Source organism: Rhinolophus sinicus, linkage group LG14 (genome assembly GCF_036562045.2).
Source record: "Rhinolophus sinicus isolate RSC01 linkage group LG14, ASM3656204v1, whole genome shotgun sequence".
NCBI classification, from domain to species: domain Eukaryota; kingdom Metazoa; phylum Chordata; class Mammalia; order Chiroptera; family Rhinolophidae; genus Rhinolophus; species Rhinolophus sinicus.
The window spans coordinates 41,675,088-41,702,190 of NC_133763.1; the positions used below are offsets into that span (position 1 = coordinate 41,675,088).

At 44.5% G+C, this 27,103-nt stretch overlaps 1 protein-coding gene across 3 annotated transcripts in view; it reads right to left on the reverse strand.

The window, feature by feature from the left end:
* Positions 1-433: 433 nt before the first annotated feature.
* The window catches only part of SORT1 (sortilin 1), a 59,040-nt gene continuing 32,370 nt past the window's right edge, over positions 434-27,103 (reverse strand). For 2 of the 3 annotated variants that reach the window (XM_074318968.1, XM_074318970.1), the window contains exons 6-20: positions 26,872-26,945; positions 24,047-24,096; positions 23,047-23,177; positions 20,211-20,355; positions 19,222-19,377; positions 17,499-17,605; positions 14,782-14,884; positions 14,276-14,444; positions 13,507-13,697; positions 11,426-11,615; positions 7,976-8,092; positions 6,960-7,068; positions 5,523-5,629; positions 5,116-5,239; positions 434-4,900 (exon numbers count right to left, since the gene is read on the reverse strand). In XM_074318968.1, coding sequence (XP_074175069.1) covers positions 4,886-4,900; positions 5,116-5,239; positions 5,523-5,629; positions 6,960-7,068; positions 7,976-8,092; positions 11,426-11,615; positions 13,507-13,697; positions 14,276-14,444; positions 14,782-14,884; positions 17,499-17,605; positions 19,222-19,377; positions 20,211-20,355; positions 23,047-23,177; positions 24,047-24,096; positions 26,872-26,945 — 1,788 coding nt within the window. In that variant the 3' untranslated portion in view covers positions 434-4,885. The remainder of the gene's footprint in view (positions 4,901-5,115; positions 5,240-5,522; positions 5,630-6,959; positions 7,069-7,975; positions 8,093-11,425; positions 11,616-13,506; positions 13,698-14,275; positions 14,445-14,781; positions 14,885-17,498; positions 17,606-19,221; positions 19,378-20,210; positions 20,356-23,046; positions 23,178-24,046; positions 24,097-26,871; positions 26,946-27,103) is intronic. The other variant, XM_074318969.1, reaches the window with a different exon arrangement.

A 27,103-nucleotide genomic window follows, 5' to 3' on the forward strand; every position in this document is an offset into this window, starting at 1 on the left:
GCAATGGATCAGGAAGGACGAGGAGAGCAGAGAAATTTAAGAGGGGCGACTGGAAAGATACCCAAGTTAAACTTCAGTGTTGCCATTTGTCAAACCTGCTATAAGGAACACACAATTCAGGAGAGTAATTATACGTTGCTGTGTCCACAGGAACAGTACAGCAACTGAAACCTGAGAAGGTGGGTGGGATGGGTCAGACTTTCTGGGGAGAAGAAAGCTGGTCTGACAAATACCCATGGGAAGTGGATCGTTATGAGCACAGAGAGGAAGAAGAGAGTGAGTAGTTTCACTCATACATGGTCCAATACCTTCCATGCTATAAATGCACAGTCCTGGCTCTTTAATTGGCTTATTTGCTGGTTTGGTTTGATTGCGGAAGCTAGAACACGGGAAAAGCTATGTTAACACATGGCAGCTTAGTCACTTCAGCAGGTCAGGTAACAAAGTCCCAGTGTGTTTTATTTCTAACCCAAATATTGCAAATATACAGAAAATTACCAGTACAAAGTTAAACACATCCAGATTTATTTACACAATGCTAAAGAAATTTGAGTTTTATTTCCATTTTGTGGAAATTTTATTATGGGGTCTGGCTTTGTTGTGTAACTGACAGGTCATCGAGACTTGATTATTCCACCTCACATGCAATTTTCTGTCCCGAGGGAACAGAAAACTGGTTTTGTAACGCACATGCAGTAATGATCTTAATACTGCTTTACACTTTCGTAGGAAGGCAGTTGTCCCACAGCTTGGGGAAAAGGCAGAGTAGAGAAGAGGGAAGGACCATGCGCAGAAAGGGAACAGGGGACGAGAGCGTGAACGACAGGCACATGGGGGCCCTGAGCAGTTCTGTGCACAAGGAGGAGGAGGGTCCGATCAAACCCTCCTTCCGAGACGTCCAAACACGGGAGGTGGGCGGTCATCAGGGAACATTCAAGTCACCTGACCACAAACCGAGGCCATGCAGAGGATGAGGACGGCATTAAAGATTTGGGACGTATCAATAAATCATTACCATGTACACTATACAGTTTATACATGTATATATGTACATATATATAAAGATACAGATTAGCTTATGTTATTCTCTATAAACAAGGATGCTTAAGAATGTACTGGTGTGAAAAAATGCATACAGCAAGCTGTTGCAGACAATTTCAAATTCATGTTCTGATTCTTGTTCTAATGCGACGTAACCAAGAAGTCAACATGCTCCTGCTATTTCGGTTCTCCTCCAGGAGGGCAAGGCCTGGGCTCCGCGCAGGCAGGACGGTGCTCCCAGAGCTGCCTGAGCCGGGCAAACTGGAGGCAGATGGAACACAAACACTGGCCCCTGCTGAGTGCCAGTGCTGAAAGGCTGGCCCTCCCTGTCACTCCATCATGTGGCAAATCTTAAAACTTTGGTTTTGTTCAAAGGATATTTAAGTCCATGTTTATTTTCCTGCTCAAGGGAAGGTAGTAGCAAAATGGAAAAGCTGAATCTCTTCCTACGTTAGAGCCAAGCATCCAGGTTTCGTACAGGATGAGGGGCTGTACCAGCAACGAGCAGGGCGTGCTCTGAGCCGTAGGGGCAGGGCTCTCCTAAAAGGAAGTCTCTTTCCAGGATGATTTGCCTGGAAAATAAAAAAAATGACTGAAGCCAAACCAGCCCTGCCCCCTGGGGTGGGTGTGGACGAGCCTGCACTCCACTTTGTATCCTGGTGTCATGACAAAGGCCATGGGAGAAGCAGCAGGAGCTGGATGGAGGTGGCCAGCACAGTACTGATCTGTTAGGGATGGAAGGCCAGCTTGGGCACGTAGAGGCCCAGAGGCAAACCTACGAGTGAGAGACACACACTGGAACGCCTGTGCAGAGGCAGATGGCAAATGCTAAATTTCAGTTATGGCTAAACTATTGAATCTTCTGAGCCCAGCCTAGAGCGGCCACACCCTCTAAACACTTTGATTCTTCTAAGTGCTGTTGCCATTCAATTCATCATTCAATTCATGGGCGCATCTGTGGTCTCGTGTCACTACAAACCAGAACCCCCCTCAGGTCCAAGACACCTATCCACAGAGCAGGAAAAATGGCCAGTTCTCCACCTGGATTTAAGAACTCAGAACACTTTGGATGGTCTGATATGTCCAACCTATCTTATGATGCCAAATTCTATCACTGAAACCTCCAGAAATAATCTCTCTGATACCAACAAGCCTGGGACTTTCCACAATGACACGTTATGCTTTACTTCCAAAGATAATGCTCCTAACTTAACATCGGTAAGACAAAGTCGAAATCTGTTTTCCTTCGATGCTGTCATCGATTTAGGCTGTTTTACTCACTGGCTGAGGGCATCCACTTGTGAGCAAGCAGGCTGATGCAGAAACGGAATGAGTCACGCTTGCTAGCAGTCCTTAAACCAACCAAGCAAGCTTAGCCAGCCAGGGACAGGAAACAAGCAGACTGGAGATTCCACTCCTGCACTCTTGGAACACTGACCCTCAGTGAGGTGAGGGGCAGTTTCTAATCACATATTCAAAAGTATCATCACTTTTGTTTCCAGCCATGACAAACAGGAGAATACAATTTTCTGTTTACCAAGGTGGCAAGAGGGCGCTCAATGCTGCTCTGAGACAAATGCCACTGATCCCTGCCCTACAGAACAGCAAGTCTGTCAGGAAGAAGCCCTGCCACTTGCACGCATAAAAATGCTCATGAGTTCTGAAGACGACCAACCAGGATTGCTCGTAACACACCAAAGACCCTGGACAATCTACTCCATTTTTGTACCTCAGCTCCATCTCCTAAAAAAATGGGATTACAACCCCTGCCTTTTTTTTTAACCTCACAAGAATGTTGTGAGGTTCAAATGACATAATGCAAGTGAAAGTGCTCTGAAAATCCCAGATTCACCATCAACAAAGAGCCCTATTCTTATATGGTTGGAGAATATTAACTTTCCATCTGAAAACTGATGAGAGAACCAACAAGTACCGGCACACCTACCCAGTGAGTATACGCTGAGAGCAAAGGGGGAAGCGTAAGTAGGTCTTGTCTGGGCATCAAATTCACTGCGGGCAGGAGGTGAGGGTGTCCAGGACAGAGGCTGACATTGGATCACTTGTGAGCTGGTTAATCTTTGGAATTATTTTTAACTTAAAAAAGATGAAAAATGAATGCGCTTTTCCTAAAAGACTAGTGTTCTCTGGCTCTAACAAATATTAATTCTCTTCACAAAACCTGCCCTAACTTTATTTACTAACTGAAGCTCCCTGATTCATTTCATTTTACTGCAGTTTCAGAGTCTCTAAATTCTCCACCCACTCCCACCCCCACTTTCCCTGCTGCTGTTCATCTATTCTGGTGAGGAGAGAATTTGGTCATCTGCTCTTGCATTCTGACAAAAGCTAATTTGGCACATTTACTTTTTACTGATTTTCTAGCCATAAAATGAACTAGCAGCAAAATGGCAGTTACCAAAGAAAGTCCCAATCATAATTATTGGGAGAAACTGTGACCAGCACAGTTGGTATGCTAAGACCAAAAATGTACTATACTATATCCCTGTATAGCAAATATTCAAGCTGTGTTAAAATGAATTATTGCAGCTTTCCATTACTATATGGCCACCCAAAAATCCACCTCACTATATTCTATATTTGAAAAAATGTCAAATGGAAAACTCACTTTAAAATACGAACTTAACATATCACACAAAACATCGTCTACACTGGAAGTTCTCAGTTGGTTCAGCCAAGTTTCATGCCAATACATTACTTGGCAAAGCTGGGAAAAAGAGGTGAGGAGGAGAGCCTGGTAATAAAATTCTGATTTTTAAAGACAGCCTATAAATCTGAAAACATGTCTGGTCCTGGCTCCATGAGCAATAGCCATCTAAGGGGAAGCAAATAAGCAGCCATTCTAACGATTCACCAAAGGGCCAACACAGCAGGTAGAATGGCATATGGAAGACTCCATGTTCCGTCCTCGGGGCCTGCACCGTACATGCCACCATCAGCTCTAGGGAAGAGATCCCTCAGCTGGGCACACAGCCAGGGCAGGCCTGAACCCTGTCCTCGAGCGAGTACACTGGCACACACACAAAGCGTGGCTTGAAAGACCGCAGAAGAAGGAAGAATTCCTCCTTTAATAGGTGCTATATCTACTCAGTTCTCTGCTGCTCCCTTCTTCCTGCCCCAAGTCAAAGATATTGCCCTTTAAGTTTTCCTGATTTACTGTCTTGGAAGCACATGGTTAAGTTAGTCGCCAAAGGGCAATTAACAAGGGTACTGCCTGCTTAAACAGGGCAAAGAAAAATCACTGTGATCTATGGTCCCTGAAAAAAAAAAGAAAAGCGGGATTTGCGTGAGGAGCTGGTATGCAATGTTCTTGGAGCACGGCTGTCCCCAGACGGAGAAAGGTCACTGCAGCCTCTGTGTTCGTCTCTGCAGCTGCTTTGTGTCACCACCAGAGCCCAGGGACAGCACCGAGTACTTTGTGAGAGAGTTGATGCTGGAGCTGGCAGATGCCCTGGGGCAGGCACCAGGCAAAACATGCAAGAGTGGGATTAGTGAAGCGTTCCCTTCAAATTCCATTTCATTTCCCTTAAAAAACAAAAACAGAAAGAAAAGAGCCCATACTTTGCAAAGACAGAACTTGAAATAAGAGGTTAAAGAACTGAAAATTTCCCCTCTTCTCAGAGCCAATTGCAAGAGTGTTAGGGTTTTGCCCCCACCCCACCCCCTGCATTTCTTTAGTGGAGGTCCTTCTGGCTTTGACGGAAGCAGCAGAAACAGAGCTGGGTCCCTCGCAATGGGAAATTTATTTCCCCACGTCAGAGCCACAGGGAGTGTAAGAGGTACTGCGGTTCCATCATCCATGCTCGATCCCAGTTTCTTTGAGGAGCTATTCCAGGAGGTCCTGAAAAGACAGACATAGACCATATGTACAGACTGAAAAATTCCTATTTTGAAAGCAATTACCTCGTTTCTGGCTGACCAAGTCTTATAGTCATGAAGTTCTTGCTTCTAGCTTATTCCCTCCTTTGCCTCAGTCATAGCTTGATCACAACCAGGCAAAGAATCGCTCTTTCTTTCTGCACATCTGGACCACCCTTCAAGAAGAAATAGTCTCACCTCATCCGAGTCGTCATGATAACCACTCTTATGGGTGTGGGAGGCTGCGTCCAGAGCGTCTGCCCCGTCCATGCCATTGGCCTCTGCGTGCTGCTGTAGCACCGAGTACCGATGCACGAGGAACCTGCGGACGGAAGCCTCCGTTAAGCCCCACGTGGTGAGGAGGGCTGTGCTTCTTACGGGACTGGGGGTTTTCCGAGTTTGCACCCCACAGAATGAGTCACACACCAGGGAGCACAACCCATAGCTGGCATATGGAAAATAGAAGAGCTGAGAGATTCGAGCCTGATGTTTAAAGACCATCACTTTGGCGAGCTGGCTTCTGCCACGGGCAGACTCAACCGTATGCCGCTCGATGACTTTCTGGTTTGCATGCAGCACCTCTGAGTGACTTCCACGTTCCTTACCTTCCCCCACAGACGTATTTCTTCACAATGAGCACTCCTGCTACGACTGTGACCAGCATCAATCCCACCGTAGCCAGGATAATTGGAACAGAATTTGACTTGGAATTCTTGATAAATTAAAACACAAACAAAACATTTCAGGTGTGCATATTCTAGGGCTGAACTCAAAGAGGCTGCTCATCCGCTCACTTCTCTGAATGTCCTGCGTCTCTAGACACTTCACGACGATACTCTTCCAACCCCCAGATATCGCAGCTGGCAGAGGGTCACCAGAACCTCAGAACGGTGCAAACGCAGGGGCTTCAATGTTATTTACATGAAAGCCTTGGGAACTGCAGTCAAATGGTAATTGTGACTGTTCCCCATGACAACTGTTTATAAGTCTTAGAGCTTTGAAGGGTGGAGCAGGGAAGGGAGATTATGATAACAGTGAGCTGAAGGAATCTGCGCCAATGCTGTATCAGGAAGGCCATCATATGACACCAAGATTTATTTTTTCACTTAATTTTTGGTATGTTTTTACAAATATGCCTTTTCATATCATTGAGTGTGACCTACGTGCTTCTGGGTGGGGGACAGGGAGTGTGTGTTTTCAGTGTATCCAAGGGGAGGCTGAGCTGGATTCTGGGACAAGGTGTGTCCCTGTGGGGGAAGTCCTGTGCAATCACACACACTATTCTCTGGGGAGAGCCACCAGAAGTGAGGGCGGGGGCCCAGAGGACCGGAACTTGCCCCCTGACGAGTACACACACCCACACATTCTTCTCTCACTGCTGTCTTAGTCCCACCTCTTGTCAGGCCCTCATCTTTTTGAAGTTAGAGAGGAGGGGACTGCAGATTGTCCAGTTCTCATTTTACAGATGAGGAAACTAGGGCCCCCAGTTTATTGACCCAAGTCACACTGCTGGTCCAGTGCCTCTTTATCAAGAAGTTTCCTCTTTACCATGTCCCTAAACCCAGCCAGATAGTTCAGTACTACAGACCTGTAATCAGCCCCAGAACTGCTTCTACATCAAAACCAGCCTATTATTACCAGTTGGTTTTTTCTTCTTGAACACAGTTGGCACGACTCGGCAGAGCTCCACCCGGCCTTCTCCACACGTGCAAAACTGCAGCCCTTTACAGCCAACCTTCCTGAGTCTTTTTCCTAAATAACCCTGAGCCTCAGAAATTTCCTCAACTCTATGTTTCTAAGACTTGGAACAACTTTACGGAATACTATCTTTTCCCCAACAAACACATTTCCAGTAGATGAGCTTATCATTGGCTTATGTGACCCGTCCTTCACCCTAACAGTTTCCTGTGCAAAGGGAAGCCTGACAGAAGTAGTTTGGCCACTTTGTATTAAGTAATAAAATTCCTGATGCTATAATTTTGACTATTCCTGGCAGAACATGAAACTCCACTTGTACCTAAACCAGATCTATTTTAACATACCTGTTTTTCTGGACTCAAAAAGTTGCTTGTGCATTTCTTTTTCAAGTCTTTTACTTCTCGAACTGGATTCACTCCACCTTGGCATCTGTCTCCTGGAATTTTCCGGTACCTGAAAGGCAGAGAAAATTTGTTAACAGAATACAAAGATGTATTCCTGGATTCCTGCCTATTATTACATTACATTCCTACTATTACATTGTATCATACAGTCTTATAGTAAAATATTATATTCCTACTATTATATTCTATTACATTCTGTTATACAGTCTTATAGTAAAATAAGACCCCGTCTTATATATTATATTATATTATATTATATTATATATTATATTATATTATATTATATTATATTAATTATTATATTATATTATATTATTATTATACCCAGTCTTATTTTACCATTTTTTATTTACTAATTTTACTATAGTAAAATAAGACTGGGTCTTATATTAATTTTTGCTCCAGAAGATGCATTAGAGCTGACTGTCTGGCTGGGTCTTACTTTCGGGGAAACACAGTGCCATCTTTCAGGCCTGGGGAGAGATCCACAGGAAGGTTTGGGGATGTTTTGTGTAGTTTCGCCTCGAACAGGCTAAGCATCCCTGGCCTTGCCGCAGGGACATGCCCACCTTTCTGCCTCAGGAGACTGTGTCAAAGAACTGTAACCTGGAAAAGCACGTTAACATGTGGTACGAAAATGGGAAGGGGAAGTGTTTATCAAGGGAGGGCGGCAACGAGGCTCCTCTCAATCAGCACTGTCTAATATGGAGACTATTTAAATCAATTCAAATTAATTCAGTTCCTCAGTCGCACTGCGGCCAATAGCCACACAGGACAAGTGGCTACTATACTGGACACAGCAGACTATAGAACATTTCCATCATCAGGAAGGTTCTATAAGGCAGTACTTTTCTAGAGTGCTCTAAAACATGGCTCAGATCTCGCTGTGGAGAGAAGTTTTTCACTCTGAATAATGGTGACCCGTTTGTCACGACAAGGAAGAAAAGCCACCTCACCCGTTTGTCGTCAGGTGCTCCTCTCTGCCATACAGACAGAACTCCAGGTCGTGGCCCTTCAGCTCTGGCTGTTCCACACACTTGGAGTCATTTTCTGGGCGGAAGTAGCCAAAATCACTGCAAGAATCAGCAAAGAAAGTAGCTTTCACAGTTGCTGAAAGGTCGTAAGTGACTATCAACGAAGGTTCTATGTGGGGCGGTGGATGGTTAAGGTGCCAGTCTTGGGTTACCTGAAAGCAGCGCAGGAAGGCCTGTGCCATCTACATAGGATGCCCACTTAGGAAAACAGACATGGAGAGGGCTTAAGTGGGGGCAAAACAGCTTATCGATTGGGCCTGGCAGACGTAGGACTCAGGAGCTAGGAGCCCCAAGGCTGGGAGCCTTACACAGATGGCTCAGGCTCTGGGAAGGGAATGACTACAGCCTGCAGGGAGTAGGGACTCATGCAACTAAGACACAGAGAAACAGTGGCATCCGTGACAGAGCTAAACTCAGGGACACTTAGCAATTTTTCATTCACCTTCAAGTAAGTCATTATGTTCTTTGCAGACAGACCACGGGAGGACCTGCAAACCTCCCCTGCCTCCCCATTTCGGACCCTCTAGCTTCTCAGATGTCCTTGCCTCCAATGTGAACGTGCTGACCTGCCCTCTGCTCTCTCCTCTCTCTCCACACGCCACCCCTCTGCTCACCTCTTTTCCCTGAAGAAAGGACACACCGCCTCCTTTCCCAGCTACCCCTTCATGAGCATCCTGGCCCATCCGTCCTATTGCCCTGGGACCACCAGGCCCACTCACCTGCTGGTTTCCCCTTAGCCGGCACCTGTCCTCTTTCTCCTCCTCTGTCTTACTGGCCAAATTTCTTTAAAGAACACTTTTTAATTGTTCTGTTTTACTCATTTACTTTTAATTCTGTGCCTTTCGGCTTCAACCTCTTCTGCAATCTTGAAAATGCCCGTCTGAGCCCCCCCTCCAGGCCCCTCCTCCCCCCGGCTCACTAGTCATCCAACCCAGGGGCACGCTCTCTGGCCTCACTTACTGTAACCCCCTCTTCTGCCGCACCTGACACCTGCTGCCCCTCCCCAGCCCGCTGCGCAGCTGCACGTGTCTGTCCTTCTGGTCACTGACGGCTCTCCTCTTTTCCTAATCCGTAATGCAGACACTTTCCAAGGTTCTGTAATTCATTCTCTTACTTTGTATCTGCTTTCCCTTTGTGAGCTGAACTGTTTGTTGCAATTAAAACATCCAGGTTTTATGTCTCTTGAGCTCTAACCTTCCATTTCTAAATGCCTGCTAGACGTCACAGCTAAATCCGCTGACACAACCCCAAATAAATAAAATATCCGAAACACATGGTTTTTCTCCGTCATGCCAGCCTGTCCCATCATTGCCTTATGTTTGCCCACGACACTACCCTCCTTCCCTTTAGCTCAGTTGAAAGTTTAGCCAGAACATCCCCTTCTGGACCCTATTCCCACATTTATCGCGACGACTGTGACTTCCCCTCAGGCCTATCTTCCAGCGCAGCCTTCCCCTCACACTGTCGGGCGTCCACTGGCTTTAACAATCCGCTGCTTCCCACACGCTCATGGTCAAAGCCGACTGCTCGTCAGGGCTCAGCTCCAATGCCACCTCCTCAACGAAGCTTTCTTTGACACACCTCCTTTCAGCTTTAGCTAGAACAGGCCCTCCCTTCTCTAAATCCCCGAGGCGTTTACCACCTTCTGTTTCACAACACAATTTTGTGCATCTTACTGGGAAAGCCTATTTGTTCTTTGTGCTGCCCTGTGCACAGCAAGTATTCAGTGAATATTTGGGGAACGTACAGATGCTGCCTGTACTTCAAGGTTTATCTGACAAATATTTAGGGGCAAGAGTAGGGAGAACCTAAGGTGCAGAGAACACCACCCCTCCAATAGCAGAGGGAAACTGCCGGTAAAAATTTTACGTATTCAATCCCAAATCTGAGGGAACGTCCTTTCCCACGCCCAGAGCACACACTTCTCAGCACCTGTGACACAGTGTCTGGGCTCCGGAGCTGGACTCCAGGCTCACATCCCAGCTCCGCCCCTTCCTGGCTCAGTGGGCAAGCCGGCCGTAACCTCTCTGTACTGTCATTTCTTCCCTGTGTGAACTGGAGCTGACCATAGGACCACAGTGCCATGAGGTTAAGTGTAAGGCAGGACCGTGCCCGGTACAGTTAGTGCTCAATAAACGTCAGCTGTGTCATTGCTACCATACGATTATCAAATATAGGATGTCCTCAAGGAGTCGAGGGTTTAGTGGTGGAATCCAACCTGTACCCAACGATGAAAACACAGTAAGTGCTGTAATGGGGGTTCTGTGGGAGCCCTGACGAGGGGAAACTGGGGAAAGCTTAAAGAAGTGCTATCTGTGCGAAACACGAATCCATCAGGCTTGGGGCTTAAGCAGGGAATGTGGACTTTCCAGGTAGAGGAAGCAGCAGGGGCAGTAGCGTGCAGCTCTGAAGCATGTCTGCAAATCAGGTGAAGCTCAGTAATTAAGAGCCTCGCCTACGTGCAGTCAAGAATGGGAGACAGTCCTTAGAGTTTTGCAGTATCCGTGAGCTCTAGCCCTACGGTAACAAAATGATACAAGTGCTATTTTCCCTGTGGAAATAGAGAAGGGAGGACCCCTGGCCACTCCACCTGCGGTCTGAGAGAACATGATGGAGGAGACATGACCGCTATCTATCTGCCTCTGGTCCAGATCCTTTAGGATCCACCTTTCCCTCCCGTCAGTATATTTCTGCAGGTGACGAGTTCCATAAAGCCACTGCCTGTGATGTGAAGTCGTCTCCTCTGACTTGCCCTAAGTGACCGTGCTGAGGCTACCCAGGGACTCCCTTGCCCTTGTATAACCCCCATACCAGCCACATAACTGATACTTAAATTTGGATGGTCCTGAACTCTAGGGAGTTCACCGTGATGGCCTCTAAACCTTAAGGGACATAGGGACCATAAATATACCAATGTCACCTCGTGCCTCAGGACATAAGCCCACTCTCTCTGCCTTTAGTCCTGCAGATGACCCAACACCTAGCGCCCTACATGCCGAACTCAGGCTGTCGGGCTTTCTGCTAAAGTCCAATGCCCTCTTAGCTCCTGTACCACTTTTCTTTGTGTTTTTGTCCTATCATCTTCTGTTTTTTAAAATTTTCTTCCTCCTTGTATACCTTGTTCCTTCCTACCATTGCTAAGTCAGAATTTCTGGGGGTTGTTGCTGGTTTTGCCCAATAATTAACTGCTCGATATGATATTATCTGTCCAATTATTAACAACTTTGGCTCTGTCTCTGTGCCTCAATTTCCTTAATAAGAAGCAGTTCTCCACTCTTGGGGAAGAAAAAGATTGAAACACTTTTCAGCCCTATAAGACAACTGGATTCCATCTCCCCCAGATGGGAAAAGGGCTGACAGGGACGCTGATACCAGAGGAAGTCCTCCAGGGAGCAGAGACAGACGGATGGCTGCTTGGTCACCACATAGTCCCGACCATTCTGACAGACGGATGACTTGCGCAGTCGTAGGAACTGTTCTTTATAGCCTAGGATGCAGCCGTCTCCATAATCCCCGGGGTCTGTGGAGTGCGCCAGCCATATGGTGTAGTCCTTCTCTTCACCTGAAGGAAAGACAGAATGTTCGGGAAACTGCATGGCACAGAACCCGCCCACATGATGCAGCTGCCAGGCTATAGGAAGAACAGGGACAGGAAAAGTGGGGCTGTCTGACTCAACCTACCACTTCATTTTGGAACTGCAAACCATAATTAATTAGTTAGAGCCTACTAGCGATTAGCATTTCCTCATACCAAAGGAGGGTCATTTGCATCTCACCACTCATTTGGGTATTAGGAAAACCCTTATTTGTTTGGAAGTGGGAAGCTGGACAGATGACCTCAAGGATTCCTTCCAAACTGAGAGGCTGCTGTCTGTGTCTTGTACACCGGTGCCCTCAGCCAGCAGGAGCTGTCAGAGGTCAGCAACCAGATGTTTCCCTTTAGGACAAGACACCAATTAGCCAAAAGCATGGGTTCAATTTCACTATGGGTTAGTTTGCTTCAAGCAGGAGGGAAAACATTCTTTCTAGACTTTTAACTCTAGTCGACTGGCTGTCGAATGAAGATTCTGACAAGTCAACCTGGCTCATATCGTCTCCTCACTCCTGGAAAAATGACTCAGAGGCTGTGGCCTGAACACTGTGGATTAGGGTTTATCCTTTGCGACATGAAGACCAGCACAGAGCCTGTTAGAGAACAGGCGCTTAACAAATCTTCTAATGATGTGAAACTATAGGATAACTGTGGCTGCCTGCTGGAGGAAAACTCACACGCCAGCTCCTTTACAGCCGATTTAATGAATTTAAACAACGATGGCTCCAGTATTAAATCATGTTTAAACATCTTGTAGAAAAGTAAGGTCCAAACGAGTGCTTCTGTTTCCTCCAGGAGTCACTGAATTAACATTCTGAGGAAATGGACCCATAATACAGTCTAATAATAGGACCAAAATTCAACCAAAGTGCCTTAAAACCTTAAGTCTTGTATGATATTATGCCAACAAATAACTACAGGTCATAGGATGGTCACCTCTTCTCCAGTTTTTTCTTTTCTCCTCCATAGTTTTCAGTTCAATACCAGCATCCTTGGTTCTGGGGCCTGGGTTTGCTTGTGATTCTTGCAATGAACACTGTAACTCCTTTTCCGAAGCCATTTTTCTGGGCCTGTAACATGCCTTCTAGATTGAAGTTACAGAGCTCTGAAATGGTCAATGTGGGCCTCACACCTACTCAGTAGCCATCCTAGAGCCTCGCCTGTGACTGACATTAAAGCCAAAGCTCTGCAGGAAAACTTCCTCACTTATCAACATTTTGGGAAGTGGCACAATTAATTAGGTGCTCTTTGCAACCCACTTTCCTCTAAAGTTTCCTCTTTATAGTTATGCTATACTGAGGGGTGGAAAACCCTGAAAATGTTATGAAATAATTTTAGACAAACGCAAGCATGCATTATCCTTATAAGCAGAAAAAGTCTCATTAAATGCTACAGAAACCTAACAGTGCAAAGCTGTATTTTCTTATGTGATCGCTGTAGCTACATGTGGCTGGTCTGAATTGAAATTTATTATAAGGATAAGTGTAAAATATACACCAGATTTTGAAGACTTAGTTAGAAGAAAAAGAATGTAAAGTATTTCATTGATAATTTTTAATATTGCTTACATGTTAAAATGACATTTTGGATATATTGAGATATTATTAAAATTAATTTCACCTCTTTTACTTTTATAATGCAGTTGATTTGAATTACATATATGGCCCTCATTTTTTGTTTCTCTTGGATAGAGCTCATCCAAAGAGGGAGCTGCTTTTCTGATACCATTCCACATGGAACATCTTTCAACCCTCTTTCATAAGAATTTTCTTCTTTCAGCAAGAAGAAATTAAGCTGAGGTGGTTATTTAGAAGAAGGGGCTTACAAGTTTCTGGTAGAAAAGGTCAAAGGCGACACTCACAGTTCCTTTCGAGGAGATCTTTGAAATCAATGGTGTAGGAGACCCACTGCCGAGTGAGGAAGGGTTCTGTGAAGCCCCAGATGCTGACATTCATGGATCTTGCTCCAGGCTCTGAAGCCAGGCCGGTGAAGTAGATGGGTGCCCTGGTGAACGTGTAGGTTTGCCAGCACTGACCTTCATCTGTGGAAAACCTGAAATCCCCGCCAGAGAGAGATCATGACTGAGGACACTTAAGGGAATATCAGGAAACCACTCTGGCTTTTTGATCCCAAACCTGAGAAAAACCCTCATATTTAGATGGCTTACTGACTGACAAATATATCGATTTTTAATGCCTATAGTTAACAGGGTAGGGGAAAGGGGTTCATTCAGAGAGTACAGAAGAACATGCCTTTATAAAAATTCTTTCAAAAGAAAGAGGGTAGTGACTATGCAAAAATGGGCTTCCAAATCAAAAACAGAAATTATTTTTTAAGAACTTGTGCTTAAGGAGTCATTACCCATCCAGAATGCATGAACATTTCCGTAATATTTTTGTGGAAAGAATATTTTTACAAGTGACAAAAAGTGTTAACTAGAGGGAGTCAGAGGAAAAAGCAAAGCCATTTAATCTGAGTTCCTCTCAACATAATCCCTTCAAGAATCTTCCCTACGGTTCTGCAGAATGCACAAATTTGAGTGATGGTCAGTAACTTTCCCCAACAAACTGGAAACCTTCCCCAGCTGTGGGCTGTGCAAATCGTGCGGGTGGAGCCGAGCTCATGCATACTTAATCACATTGATAGGATGGCTGCTGTGCTCCACGGCCACCAGGATGCCTCCGGAATCCAGGATGGTGTAATAGTGGGGTCCTTCCAGCATCTTCGCCCAGGAGTAACCCCCATCATCGGAGATATACACATCCGGGATCATCACCGAGATGGCATCCCCCACGCTACCTGCAACACAACCCCCATCTCCTTAGCACAAATCAGCAATGGAACAGAAAGGATTTGCTGCCAAGAGAATAATTTTGAATGAATTTATTATTTCCCATCATGCTTCGTGTGATAGGAAAAAAGGCCACTGAAAATTTGGAAAAGTGGGAAGTCATGTTGCTTTCTATCATGGGAGCCTATGAAAAACCCAAAGTACCATTATTATGCAAGAAATTCTACAAAGGACGGTAAAAGCCACATAATGCTGATTTTCTCACAGGGTTCAAGGCTGTGACTGAGTTTCAGTGTGGTCAGCTACTTTTTCCTGTGGAGGGGCGGGAAGGGGAGGGCTGCTTACCATGGGCAATGACTATGCCGACAGCATTAGGCTCTGAGAGGGGGGGCATTGGAACGTTTAGTTTCTGGGAGATGCTGTAGGAAGCATGAATATGAAGGCTGCACTGTGAAAAGAAACCAAAGGAGATTAAAACCAAAGGCACAATTTTTTACTAATCCCACAGAGCCTTCTAATAAAACTTTGAACCTACCCAGACCTTATGGGATACTCCTTTTTAAAAAAATTATTGTGATAAAATACATATACCATAAGATTTACCATCGTAACCATTTTTAAGTGTACAGTTCACTAGCATTAAGTACATTCACACTGTTGTGCAACCATCACCACCAACCATTTCTGGAACTTTTTCATCCTGCAAAACTGAAACTCTTTACCCATTAAACAATAACTCCCCCTTCCCCCACCCCCAGCCCCTAGCAACAACCATTCTATTTCCTGTCTATGCATGACTACTCCAGGTACCTCGTATACGTGGGACCATAGAGTATTTGTCCTTCTGTGACTGGCTTATTTCATCTAGCATAATGTCCTTAAGGTTCATCCATATTACAGCATCTGTAAGAATTTCCTGCCTATTTAAGGCGGAATAATAGCCTATTGTGCGCGTATCCACCACATTTTGTCCATCCACTCATCTGTCAGTGGGCACCTGGATTGCATCCATGTTTCGTCTCTTGTGAATGATGCTGCTATCAACATGTGGTGCAAATATCTCTTTAAGACTCTGTTCAATTCATTTGGATATATACCCAGAGGTGGAATTGCTGGATCATATGGCAATTCTGTATTTAATTTTTTCAGGAACCACCATACTGTTTTCCATAGTGGATGTACCACTTTTCACTCCCACCAACAGTGTACAAAGGGTTCCAATTGCTCCACCTTCTTGCCAACACTTGTTATTTGTTACTTTTATTTTTTGATAGTCGCCATTCTAATGGTGTGAGGTGATCTCTTGCTGTGGTTTTGACTTGCGTTTCTCTAATAATTAGTGACGCCAAGCATCTTTTCATGTGATTATGGGCCATTTGTATATTTTCTTTTGAGTTTTTTTTGTTGTTGAGTTATAAGCTCAGTGGAATATTCTTGATTCTGAAATACATTAGTACATTTGGGAGCAAATTACGCAATTATTTTCTCATGTGTAATCTGTCTTAGTTTATTTTATTCCTGCATTACACCAAAACCTCTGATCAATATTTAAAGTATGATTCCACACAAATAAATATGACGAACGCCTATCGTATTTCAGATACTGTACAAGATGTGGTGGTGATTAGAAGTAAGACCGAGTTCTGTCTTGAAGAAATATTCCTCAGAATCTAGTTGAGGTATAAAGCAGAACTAAAGTCAGTGCTTTAAAAGAGGTTTAAATTAGCTAAATGTTAATTTTATGTCATGTATATTTTACTGCAATACAAGATCCAAGCAAACTATTAATGAAATGAACGAGAATGACTAGTCCTAACTGAAGGTGGGCAGTGAGGATGGTTAGGATTTCCACGGATCCTAATGAATGGGGGTCGGGGAGATGGGCACGGCTTCCCCGGGAACAGCGTGGGCAGGCCACAGAGGCACAGGTACATACGGGGTGTTCACGGAGCAGCAGAGGACAACAAGGGGTACGTCTGTGACCAAATGAGCAATGACAAGGAAGAGGCAGAAGAGAGCCTGACGGGAGGACAGGACCTGCGTTACCAAGTCACCGCCTTTACTCACAGCAAAGGGGAGCCATGAAAAGCATTGAGGGGAGAGAGGCGTGGGCGTGTGAGGCTGGCAAGACGCGTAAGGAGGCCCCTGTACCGCCCAGGCTTAAAGTGAGGAGGGCAGGCCCAGGCCCAGGCCATGGCCGAGGGATGGGAAAAAGGAAGCAGAGGGACAGAGACCTAACAGCACATACACGTATGGGGCAATGGGACAGAGAGCATTGGGGGTGGTGTAGGTACAACTTCTCTCACACTGAGGCTCTTTAAATAAAACAAAAACCCTGCCTAGAACAGCATATCAGCCACAGGTATTCTGCGGAACTACCAACACTGTCATTTTTTGAAGAAAACTCTTAGCGTTCCCCTAAGCTCCTCTCAAATTCTGAGTCACACACAAAGCTTGTTTTCCTTTTCTTTTGTTCTTGCCTGTCAAGACTTGTCGCTCCTGGAATCCAGGATCTCCTGGAGCAACACCTCTGTATTTCTAGTTCTCAGTCTTTCCTCAGAAGGGTCGGCTCCTGCTTTCACATGCACGGCCAGGTCACCACACACCACCTGGCCCTGTGGCGCCCCGGCCGGCCGAGGGGAAGAGAAGGCCAAGTTCTCTTCTATTTGTTTCTCGCCAGCGTGGCTCTGCACTGCTCAGAACGGCTGGCTATCTATGGTTTTTGTAGATTCCTAACATCTCACAGCTGTCATGCTGAGTCCTCACTAATCACTGGCCCATGTGTCCATTCTGTTTTCAGTCAGCAGTTTATAATCAAACATAAATTGGTGCCCTCAGTTTTGTTTTTACTTAGAAGACGAATAATCCCCAGTATTTTGGCCTTTCTTCACAGTTCCTATTTCCTACTTTCTGAGTTTAGTTTCATTACTCTCATTTCCAAACTTTCCACCTTTCCCTGTGAACCCTAACAAAACGTCATTGTTCACGAGCCTGGCACAGGAAGGGCAGAGCAGAATGGCTGCTTTGCTCCAAATATATAGGACAACTGCAGGAAAACAAACCTTGTTCTTATTTTTTGCTGTGGCATCACATTCACTGTTTTCGGGCTTCTGTAGGTGCTCCCACCTCCCTCCTTGGTCAAACGTGATCATGGTCTGGATAGAATTATCTGAATGAGAAAAGAATGACATTGAGCAGGATACACAGGAAGCAGCCTATTAAATTCAGTTTATTATTGCAGAACTCTCTCCTGAGACTATATAGCACCATTATAACCCTGGAGTCCTGTCAGCTTGTGACCCCCAACAAAACGGCTCAGTGTCAGTGAGTAACTGAGCAGCACTCTAAATATGACATCCAAAGAAGGCTTCCCACCTGAACAGGACCCAACTGATTCCAGAAATCATCTAGACTGACACTCTTAAAAAAAGATACTTTTTATCTCCTTACTAACACAGACTGATGTCCATTCTCCTTTCTTGCTTGCTTGTCTTAGAAGTAAAATGTACATGGGGAAGGCACCCTCGTCTTCACTCAGACAAGGCCATGAAACTGGGCTTGTTTTAGGGAATCTCAAGATTTGAATGTATGTGCCCAAGTCTGAATTAATAATTCCTAATTCTTGTCTCTCCATTACCCCGTATCCTACCTCTCTTACACTTTTTTTTTTCTCATGTCTCTTCCCCATTCTCTATTTTCAATGGCATAAACTGTTGCAGATTTAAATTCAGAGATGATCTGCTTTAAGTCTTTCAAGGAAAATCAAACAAGAAGGCAAATGAAGGAAAATTCATTTTTTCAATAAATATTTATTATGTGCCCACTATGTGAACATTGTTTTAAGCCTTTGGGAATTTTTCAGTGAACAAAACAGAAAAAGAAAACTCTGTGAAATATGCATTCCGGTGGGTGAGACAGACAAACACTAGTGCTGTAAAGAGTAAATTATATAGTATGTTAGAAAATAAGTGCTATGGAAAGAACTTGCACAGCTAAAGGGGGAGTAAGAGTGCGTGTGAGTGGGGGAGGGCAGACTGAAATTTAAAACAGGATAGTTGGGGCAGGTCTCATTCAGAAAGTAAATATGAGCAAAGGCTGGGAGGAGGGAGGTGTCAGCCTGGCAGCTATCTGCGGAAACGGAGAGGACAGTCAAACCACGGTGTGTGAACCTGGCATGTGTCAGGACTGGCCGAGAGCTGGAGTGGCTGGCGGAGCGTGAGCGAAGGGGAGGAGAGTTGGAGGTCAGGTCAGGGAGGAAACTGGGCCAATGTCACTTAGGACCTTGCAGACCACTGCAAGTTCTTTAGAAAATAAAAACAAACATCCCCTACCTCCTACCAAAAAAATAAATACACAAAACCCTACGAGTCTTTTACTTTAGAGTCATGTGTTTATTTGTATAAGTGGGCTTTAGTAAAGATAAAGTGCAGAACCACTGAACAGAACGCAAGAAGAACCTTGGCTGGCTGCTGCTACGCCCTCCGCGAAGAGAAAAGCAGGAAGCTGTTCAAACGTAGCCTCATTCAGTCGGTCTGAACCTCCCAATACAGAAGACTTAGTTTACAAACTAAACATAGAACCCCCAAAATACTTCTTTCTACCTGTGGATGCTTTGCTCTTTCTTAGTTCTACTTATCAGAACTTATTTAAAGAAAAGAGCCAGAATTTACATGCGTCGGCTGTGGGCTACGTAAGCAACATTACTGGGGGGACTGGACCATCACTCTCCCCAAAAGCCTCAACTCCCAACGCGTTCTGCTGACGGACCGCTGTGCCCAGGCTCACCTTCTGAGAGCACACTCGTTATGTAGACCCCGCGGAGGGAGGTCACATTGGTGAAGTCTGTCTCGCCACCTGTGGTGGTGTAGAGATGTCGGTCCAAGGACTTGGAATAGACAATGCCTCGATCGTCTGAGGTAAAGATGGTGCCAAATCCGGTATCTGAAATCGGCAAACAAACAAAAACACTAAGTCTTGGGAGGGAGCAGAGAGACAACAATAGTCGAACCATGACTGAATGACTGCACATTAGCCAACTGGCTCGCTTCATGATGTAGACGGAAACCTGAGAATTAAAGAAGGTTCGATATGCAAGATCTTCATGTCCATCTTTAATTCCAGGACCCAGCTTAGTGCTTGGAATATGGTAGACGCTCAGTTTGTTGAATGAATTAATCAGATATTATAGAAAAGCTCTACCCAACTATATTGTGGTGGCAGAGATACTGTATTTAGATTTATATCTTACACATCTCTAACTCTTTAGAACAATGCTTCTCAAACTATCTGTGGTGAAGGAACAATTTTTAAATTTCCATTGTGTCACAAACCAATGCTTTTGTAAAACATAATCAAATTAGTCATTAGCAAAATGAAATACAAAAGACAGACAAAATATATTCATCAACTCTTTTATCATTAGAGTCAACAGACACAAAATTACTTTGTCAAATGGCTTGTAAGAGTTTCTAAGTGCTTGCTCTCACTTTATCCTTATTTGGTAACAGAGTCTGCAAATCGGTACCAATCCTCCAGCCATTCTTTGAGCAGCATTGCTCCAGAACACTTGGACACACATACACACCATATAACGTCAAAATAAGTGGCCTTTTAAACAGAGGCTCCATTTATCTCTAAGACAGAATATGCAGTAGGACACTAATGAATTCCTAGTAGTAAGACGAAAAACCTACACATAAGAAGAAAACCTACTCAAAGTGGGACTTGAAACTTAAATCTATGAATTCGAGGCTGGGCCGCGGGGAAGCTCTTACCGCCGGGCTCATCCACGTGCATGAACACCATGTCATCATTAGCTGCCAGAATAGAATAGAACTGTTCCTGCCCCACGGAGGGGAGCTGGGCCATGCTCCACGTGTCCCCTTGGTCTGTTGACACATGAATCCTTCTTGTTGTATCCTGGAACAAAGGCCAACATTTATCTTTTTAACTTTCCGCCAAGGTGCCATGTGTAGGGACATAATAGGAACATTATAAATAATTACACGTATCATTATCCATTTCCTCACTGGGTACAATTGTTATAAACCAAAGGTCCCATTACCAACTAGCAAAGCAATTTCTAACCTCTAGCAAAGTTGTCGGCAATGGGGACAATCCATTCCATTGTGAGTAAGGCTATCCTGGCTCCCTCTTTGGATTCTTCATTCTGGTGTGGCCGTAACATACTAGCCTCCCAACCTCTGACATTCCAATTTCCTTCAGTAGAGCCAAGGGTGTGATGGGAGCATCATATATTTGGCATTACAGCCCTTCATGTACACTTACTTGCTCAGATAATTCTTAAAATGCTGATTGCTGCATAAAGGTTTGGTCCCTATGAGATAGTCCTAGCATAATCCAAAGAATTAGATAATTAAGGGTCTAGAAAATGAAGCTGAATCCCATGCTTGGGAGATTTCAAGGGAAGTCGGATGTGACACATCTCAGAGCTGCCATAACGAGGGGAATGTGCACAGGCTGGGAAGAGGCCAAGGAGGTCAGAAATTAATAAAAGGAAGCTGATCAGGGAGTATTTAGCTGCTAGAAGGAGTCTGTTAAGGATGCAATTAACACCTACTTTCTGACAAACAGTTTAAAATAGCTACTAGACACAATTAGGCATGGCACAAGAATTAGTCCCAAGGCCTCTTTATGTTAAATACTCTTTAAAGTTCAGTGACAAGTATATTTACCTTATTTTTCTCACTTATACCTTTGAATGTTTACTTTGAATCTTACTCTATTATAGCTAGAAACTAGAGTTCAAAAGCACAGAGTGGAATTTTAATTCTGTAAGACAGGAACAGTGTCGTGTAGGCGGCTACCTGTGGAATCACATAGTCTGATTTCCACCAGGGCTCCACCTCTGTGTGGCCCTCGGCAAGTTACTCAATGTCCTCAAATAAAAATCAAGATAACAGCATTAGCTTATAGGGTTGTTGGGGGAATTATTATAATGTCACTGAGGGAGTTACCTGTAGTTACTGTGTCTGCTTCCCCATCTCCAGTTCTCTCTGAATCCACTCTGATCAGTCTTTTAACCTCAGTCTCCAGTGAAACTGCTCTGCCAACTCCAGTGGCTAATTCTCAGCACTCCTCTAACTACAATAACTCAACATTTCAGTTGAGTTTAACACAGCTGATCACTTTCTCCTTCTTGAAATCCTCTTTTCGCTTGGCTCTTGTGACATGGCACCGTCCTGTTCCCCTGTCTCACTGGCCCCTCCCGCCCGCCTTCTCTGCTGGGTTCTCCGTCTCTCTCCAGCCTTTCGGTGCCGTGAGCTCCAGGGCGTGCTCAGTCCTCCCACCTCTTCTCTACCTATTCATTCCTCCAGAAGATATCATCTAGTCACACGGCTTTAAACACCATATAATTTGGGGAGATTCATATATCGAAATGCTTACTTGACATTTCCACTTAGGTATCCAATAGGCACCTCATATCCACAACTGAATTCTTGATTTTCCTCTCACAAACTTGCTTCTCCTGTGGTCTCTGCCATCTTAGTCAATGGCACCACCATTCACCCAGCTGTTCAGACCAAAGACTATCAAGTTATCCTTGTTCCTCTCCTTTCCCACGATCCACACTAACCCATCAGCAAATCCTACTGGCAATACGTTTACACTATGGTATACCCACCACCTTACCGCTTGTCCCTTCCTCCACCGCTGACAGCCTGGTCCGCCCTCCCACCTCTTACACTCTTACTATAGCAGGCTCCCACTGCTCTTGCTGCTTCCCTTTCTGCTTCGTCAGACTAGTCTGCACACACCTATTCTGTCAAAAGAGAAGTTAGATTACACCATTCCCCTGCCCACAACCCTGTCACAGCTTCCCAACACAGGAAGAAGAAAAGCCAAGGTGTCCATCACGCCCTGTATGCTCTGGCTGCTGGCTCCCTCTCTTTGGACCTCACTCTGTGCTTCAGCCACACTGCCCCTTCTCACTTTTCTCTGCTACGTCAAGCTCCAGCCTAAGGCCTTTGCACTTGCTGTTTCCTCAGCTGAGATGTCCACATAGCTGTGCTCTCACCTCAGGCAGGTCTCAGAGAGCCCATCGAAACCACCCCACCTACAACAGCCCTGCTCCAGTTCCTGTCACTTTCTATGTCCTTACTCTGCTTTAGATTTCTTCATAGCTTTAATAATTACCTGATACTATACTTATTAATTTAGTATCTATCTCCCCTACTTAAATATAAGCTCAGAGAACAGAACATTTATCTGTTTTGTTCACTGCTCTAGTCCCAGGACTTAAAGAGTACCTAGTGTGTGTGTGTGTGTGTGTGTGTGTGTGTGTATTAGGTAGTCAATTAATGTTACCTATATCTAATATTATTAATGGATAATGAGCAAGTGGATTGCCATGTGTGACTAAAGCCCAACCAACCACTGGATCTATCCCAGAATTCATGTGGTGACGACAGGCTGAAGTGCAGAGGAGCCCAGAAGGATCAATCAGCCTCTGGAGAAAGGACCACCCCCAAATCTTACAGTCATACAAATATTGCAAAAAGGCAAGAAACACTGACAGTACAAGTCGTAAAAGGATCTATATGCGGCCGGTTTACAGAAATATCAGGACCCAAAGAGGCACACACTCACCTTATCAGCCATCACAGAGGCAAAAAGGAAACGCCCCCCAAGACCGAATGAGTAGATTTTCACACCAATGGTTTTGAAGCTTTTCCCCAAGTCTGAAGTTCTCCATAATTCCAGTGCCCCAAGGTCAGCTTCTTAAACAAGACGAAATATTAATCAAAATTCCATTTACTGTTGAGTCTTTAGTTCAAACAACTGTTTTGGCAATGTCCTTAATGTTATAGCTCCAGCATTTGTAATCTTATGCATGTTAATCGAGTAAGAATATAAAATGATACGGCATTAAGACATAAACAGTTCACGCTTGGGTTTTATTTTTATACATGTGAGGTTTCACCCTGGACAGAAAGATGGAGTTTACTTAATTCCCGCAGAGCGCTACACGAGAACATCACAGCCCCGGCTCCTGCTTTACTTTCTTCACGACGCGGTTTGAAATGATCTTGCCCTGTTTTCAGTTGTCTTGTTTGCGTTTTGGTTTTCCTGTCGATCCTCCCACAACCCTACTTGAATTTAGTTCCATTTAGCTCCATGAGAGCAGGCCCTGGGCGTCTCGTTCTCTCCATTCTTAGAATAGGGTCTAGCACACTACTGCAGGTGCTCGAATGAATGAAGTGAATTTGTTGAATGAATAAGTGAAAGATTATGCTTTGTGCTTTGAAACTGTGCCACTGACTGAAAAGCCAATGGCTCCCATCGACGAATACAATCCATGTTCACTATACGTTTCAATTTGTTATTGTTTGCAGCCTAATATTTACTTTATGTAAATACATTGCTAAGACCAAGTATACCGTCTCTGTGCGCAGCCTGCTTTCTTATTTGATCTAGGCACGGTCCAGCAACTTGGTTGTACTTTCAAGATTTTAAAAATCATTAACAGCTATTTTTAGCTATTAAAACTACAGGAGAATGGAAGGATCTTTGATGTTTCTAGCCTTACCACCCAGAATATTCTACCACAAATGGACAACACTCTCCTCTGGGACTGAAATATACTTACTGCAGGAGCCATTCACATAGGTGGTGAAGAAGATGGTGTTTTCTGATCCCCTGCAATGAGGCAAAAACAAGGGAAAAGACACGGTTCAAACCTTAATGGCTGGTGTCAGCCTTAGCCGCAAAGCTCCATGCAAGTCTAATAAGCTCCATCCACAGGTATTGGCCAGCAGCCTGCTTGGCCACTGCACACCTGATCCTTTCACAGCTCACAGCCCGGGCTCCCCACGGCCCGGCCCCAGGCACTTTTCATAGTCCACTACTTCTTTAAGTCAGCGCTCCCAGCTGATCAAACCGGTACACTCGTGTTCTCCAAATCTGCCTCTTGCATTGGCTCACACTGTTTCCTTCTTTAAATGCTTTTCTCTCGTGGAACTGAATCTTACCCTCACAATCTTCAGGCTCCAGCTTAAAATCTAGCTCCTCCAGGGAGCTTTCCCTGTCACTCCAACTAGAAGTCTTCTTTGCTGCAAACTTCTAGTGGTGATTCTCAACCAGGGGTGATTTTGCTCAAGGGACGTTTTTAGTTGTTATAACTGGGGGAAGGGGAGTTGTTACTAGTATCTACTGGGTAGAGGCCAGGGACGCTGCTAATAAACATCCTACGGTGTTTCCCCGAAAATAAGACCTAGCCAGACCATCAGCTCTAATGCGTCTTTTGGAGCAAAAATTAATATAAGACCCGGTCTTATATTATATTACATAAGACCCGGTATGACATTATATATTATATTATATTATACTATATTATGTTATTACACTTATATTAATTTTAGAACTGATGGCCCGGCTCGGTCTTATTTTTGGGGAAACATGGTACAATGCGCAGGATGGGCCCCACAACAAAATGTCATTAGTGCTGAGGTGGAGAAACTGTTGTAGAGCCCTGGGCCATGCTGTATAAGCCACTTGGCACTGCTTTGTCTCCCATTGAGTTATTTTACTCACATAGTCTGTGCCTTCTCTCTCCTACTACACACTGTTGGGTTCTTTAGGGCAGGTACTAAGTTTTACGCCCTGTTGTTTCCCCTCAGAACCTAGTGTGATGCTTTGCATGAGCTAAATAATTTAGTTCTTTCATCTCGAATAGACGACTAGGTTGAATTATTTAAATTCTAACTTGGAAAGGGAGTTTGCAGAGAACTAGATTCAGACCCTGATAGTACTTATAGGTTGGCACCAGCAAAAGGAGCTGGCCCTCTGCATGTTTTTTCAGAACTTTAGGTTGTCCATTCCTGGAACTCAAACCTCTAAAAGGTGAACAAACAGTGACCAGCAGCCCCATTATCTCATATTGAGACACTAAGCAAACAAACGAGTTACAAAAGTAAAAAATCTTGTATAGCATACAAAATAAAATACCATTTTGAAATAACTTTTTAGTTTTCAAGATGGGTTTGTTTCTTTTAGCTTTATTGAGGTATAACTGACAAAACTGTGAGCTATTTAAAATGTACATTGTGGTGATACATACGTAAAGATGAGTTTTAATGATCAAAATTATATAGTCTTTCTTGAACACATCCTATGTATTTTAGGTCCATCAAGAGCGAAACAATTTGTCAACTTACTTTAAAAATTACTTCCTTCCTGACAGACCACATAAGATACAAACACAATTCATTAAAACACATAAAATAAAAGCAGAGGTGGCATTTGTACCGTAGTGGTATGGCAAAAACCTCATCTAACCAGCATTTTCTGGAAAAGACCCACTTTAGTCAAGCAACATTTTTTAATATTTTAGCTAATTTTGGTAGACGTATTTGGCAATGTCTATATTACACGTTTCTCTGACTGCCTAAGTAGAGGACATTACACATGAAATTCCTCCTTGGGAGGCTGGCTCACTGTGAACATCACCATGTGAAACTCGAACACAGTGTTCCCATTAGAAGTTACTGAGGTGTGTGTGCTCTCTTGATCTAGCACTAAATAGTTTCATCCCGCTCTGCTCTCTCAGCTTTTGCCTGCTCTTACAGTTCTCCTGCTTGTTGTTTGCACTCATACACACCACCTCGGGCAGCAATCTGCTATTAGCTGGGAAACCAGAATAACAAATTTGCTGAAATTAGTCAAAGAGAAAGAACCGAGAGGCTCTACAAGGGTCTGAGCCTAATCAGAATTTTGGAGGCATGAAGGCTCTTAATTCAGTTCTTGCTCAACCATCCCCCAAATTCTTGAAACAAATCTCTGTTCATAGACAGAAGGAAAAAACTAAAGCCCGGAGAGGTTAAGCCACTGACTAGCAGCAGAGCCAGGTTAGAACAAAGGTGACCTGACGTCCCAGGAAGAGTTCCCTCCACTGTGTCTTCTTTAAGCAGGAACCTGGGTGGGGGTGTGGGGGGCCCACTGAGAGAAGTGAATGAGTTTTGTGCACGGACAGTGTGGCTCTGGCACGGAAGCTCTTTGGGCTTTCCTCCCCATTCCTCGCTATACGCCTCATAACTGAAACGGAGCTCTAGATGACGGAGTGTAAATCTGGGCACAGAGAGGTATGTAAGTCCCCAAAACACAGCTGTATTTTATGCTATTCCAACTGATGTCACCATTTATGGAGAATAAACCTTTTGCAGGCAGCAGCTACTCAGTCACATGCCTTGTTTTCTACTTTACATTCTAACATTTTGTGAGGCTAAGTCTTCTTTCCCAGCAGAATTAGAAGCTCCTCCAGGTCAAGGTCTGTGTCATACCCCTCTCTTGTATCCCTGTGGCTCCCTGAAGAGTACTTGGCACACAGTAAGTGCTCAGTGTTCATCCACGTGACTCCTGGCAGCACTGTCAGGACAGGTTTAGGGCTCTGCACAGATGCAGTGTTCTGTTACTCACCATTTGGCCAAACATACTGCTTTGTGGATTTCTTCCCATTTTCCCCCAAAATTCTTGGACACCCACAGGCCATTCTGAAAGATTATAAATGACTTATCACAATTCCAGCTTTATCCTGTGCAGCTGCTTATATGACCTTTAATAGTTCATATCTAATCGTTCAGGACAGTAAACACACACTGAAGTTCTGTCCGAGTTGCCTGAGCTCCAGAGACACACACACGGTTTACGG